The sequence below is a fragment of the Pinus tabuliformis genome, chromosome 5_1 (assembly GCF_031772625.1).
Source record: "Pinus tabuliformis cultivar Carrire ecotype Pingquan chromosome 5_1, CPIR1, whole genome shotgun sequence".
Lineage (NCBI taxonomy): Eukaryota > Viridiplantae > Streptophyta > Pinopsida > Pinales > Pinaceae > Pinus > Pinus tabuliformis.
In genome coordinates this window covers 565,066,024-565,067,594 of record NC_142305.1, presented here as the reverse complement: position 1 = coordinate 565,067,594, position 1,571 = coordinate 565,066,024, and the positions used below count along the sequence as shown (strand labels likewise).

At 42.5% G+C, this 1,571-nt stretch overlaps 1 protein-coding gene across 1 annotated transcript; it reads right to left on the bottom strand.

Annotated features, from left to right (window-relative positions):
- Positions 1-344: 344 nt before the first annotated feature.
- LOC149166077 (ethylene-responsive transcription factor ERF034-like) lies at positions 345-935 on the bottom strand. Its single transcript, XM_089431281.1, has one exon. The coding sequence runs from the start codon at positions 836-838 to the stop codon at positions 449-451; it is 390 nt and encodes a 129-aa protein (XP_089287407.1). The 5' UTR covers positions 839-935; the 3' UTR covers positions 345-448.
- Between the last annotated feature and the right edge of the window lie 636 nt (positions 936-1,571).

Genomic DNA, 1,571 nt, shown 5'->3' with positions numbered 1-1,571 from the left:
TTAGATTTTAAATTTAAAAAAAAAAACTACATAAATTTCAAGGTTAGAACTCGATGGATTAAACCATTAAAACCAACACTTCCATACTATTAATTGGAACTCTATGAAATAAATCATTAAAAACCCGACCGTGCTGGAAGTTTTACACATTGAAAGATAACATACTATTGATTGGAACTCCATCAAATAAACCACTAAAAACCAAACAACCCAACAGTGCTGGAAGTTTTACACAGAGAAAGATAACATGACACTCGCCAAATTGTCATGACACTTCCCAACCATTTGGGTGGCCCGATTAAGGAACACTTCATTAATGGCTCAGAAGGGAAATGATTCTTACAAACAAATTACAGTAACAAAGAGTACCTAAACTGGGCTAACGCGGAAACGTATGAGTTAGAAGCCCGATACAATCTCCCATGTTGACAGACAATTAATATATTGTTCAATGAGAAAATTGCCAGAGAACTAATTCACCAGCTCGGCTATCATCTTCGTCGAATTCATCTGAATTGAAGTATTGGCCGTCAAGCATATGATAAGGTGTGTTTGTAAGAAATGCTGTCAAGTCGACTTTGGAAAAATCCTCGCTCTGCTTAATATCTATCTCAATAACCTCTGCCTTCTCCTGTAGATCCACAGACTGAAGAGAAGTTTGAGAAGGAGGAGAAGTAATGGGCGCATTAACAAAGGCTGCAGCCGCTGCAGCTTCCTGTATATCTCTTGCTGCATTAGATATGGGGCGAGGAAGATGATGGACAGTTTCCGGGAAATTGAGAAGAGCCAAGGGGCCTTTTAAACACAGAGCGGCCACGTCGTGTGCACGAGCCGCCATTTCTGGGGTGGAGAAGGAGCCGAGCCAGATGCGAGATTTCTTCTTGGGTTCTCTTATTTCTGATACCCACTTTCCCCATTTACGTTTCCTCACCCCTCTGTACACCGGATGCCGTGTTACTCCTCTTCCCTTAAACTTTCCCCCGTTCTCCACCCACCTTTCATTCGATTCTGATTGCTCTACTTTATCATTTCTGTCATCTGCATTCTCTATATCAACAACATCAACTTTACCGCTGCAAATTTGTTTGGTGGGTAAATCTGGACTTGCTGCCTCCGTTTGCCCTTCTTGATGCGCTGCAGCCATTGACCTCACCTCTTTGCCTGTGGGGAAGAATATGGGAGATTTTATACAGGAGGGTCCATTCACTGCCTTGGCTATTTGTGCTGCTTTTGGCTGCAGCAGTGGGAATGAGGAGGACCGAATTTTGTGAATGAGAGGACACCAGATATCGTTGAAGTAGCCAGTCTCCCCCAAATGAAGTAATATGTGCAATTTGTCGATTGCCAAATGAGGTAATATGTGCAATTTGTGGATTGTGGGACACCAAATATCGCTAAAGTATCCTGTCGCTCCCAAATGAAGTAAGATGTGCAATTCGAGGATTGCCGAATGAAGTAATATGTCCAATTTGTGGATTGTGGGGCAGCGGGCTGCCTTTGTGGACTTTATTGCTTTACTGTAATGATCATGTCGTGGAACAGTGTCATACACCAGTGATGTTTTGGACAAT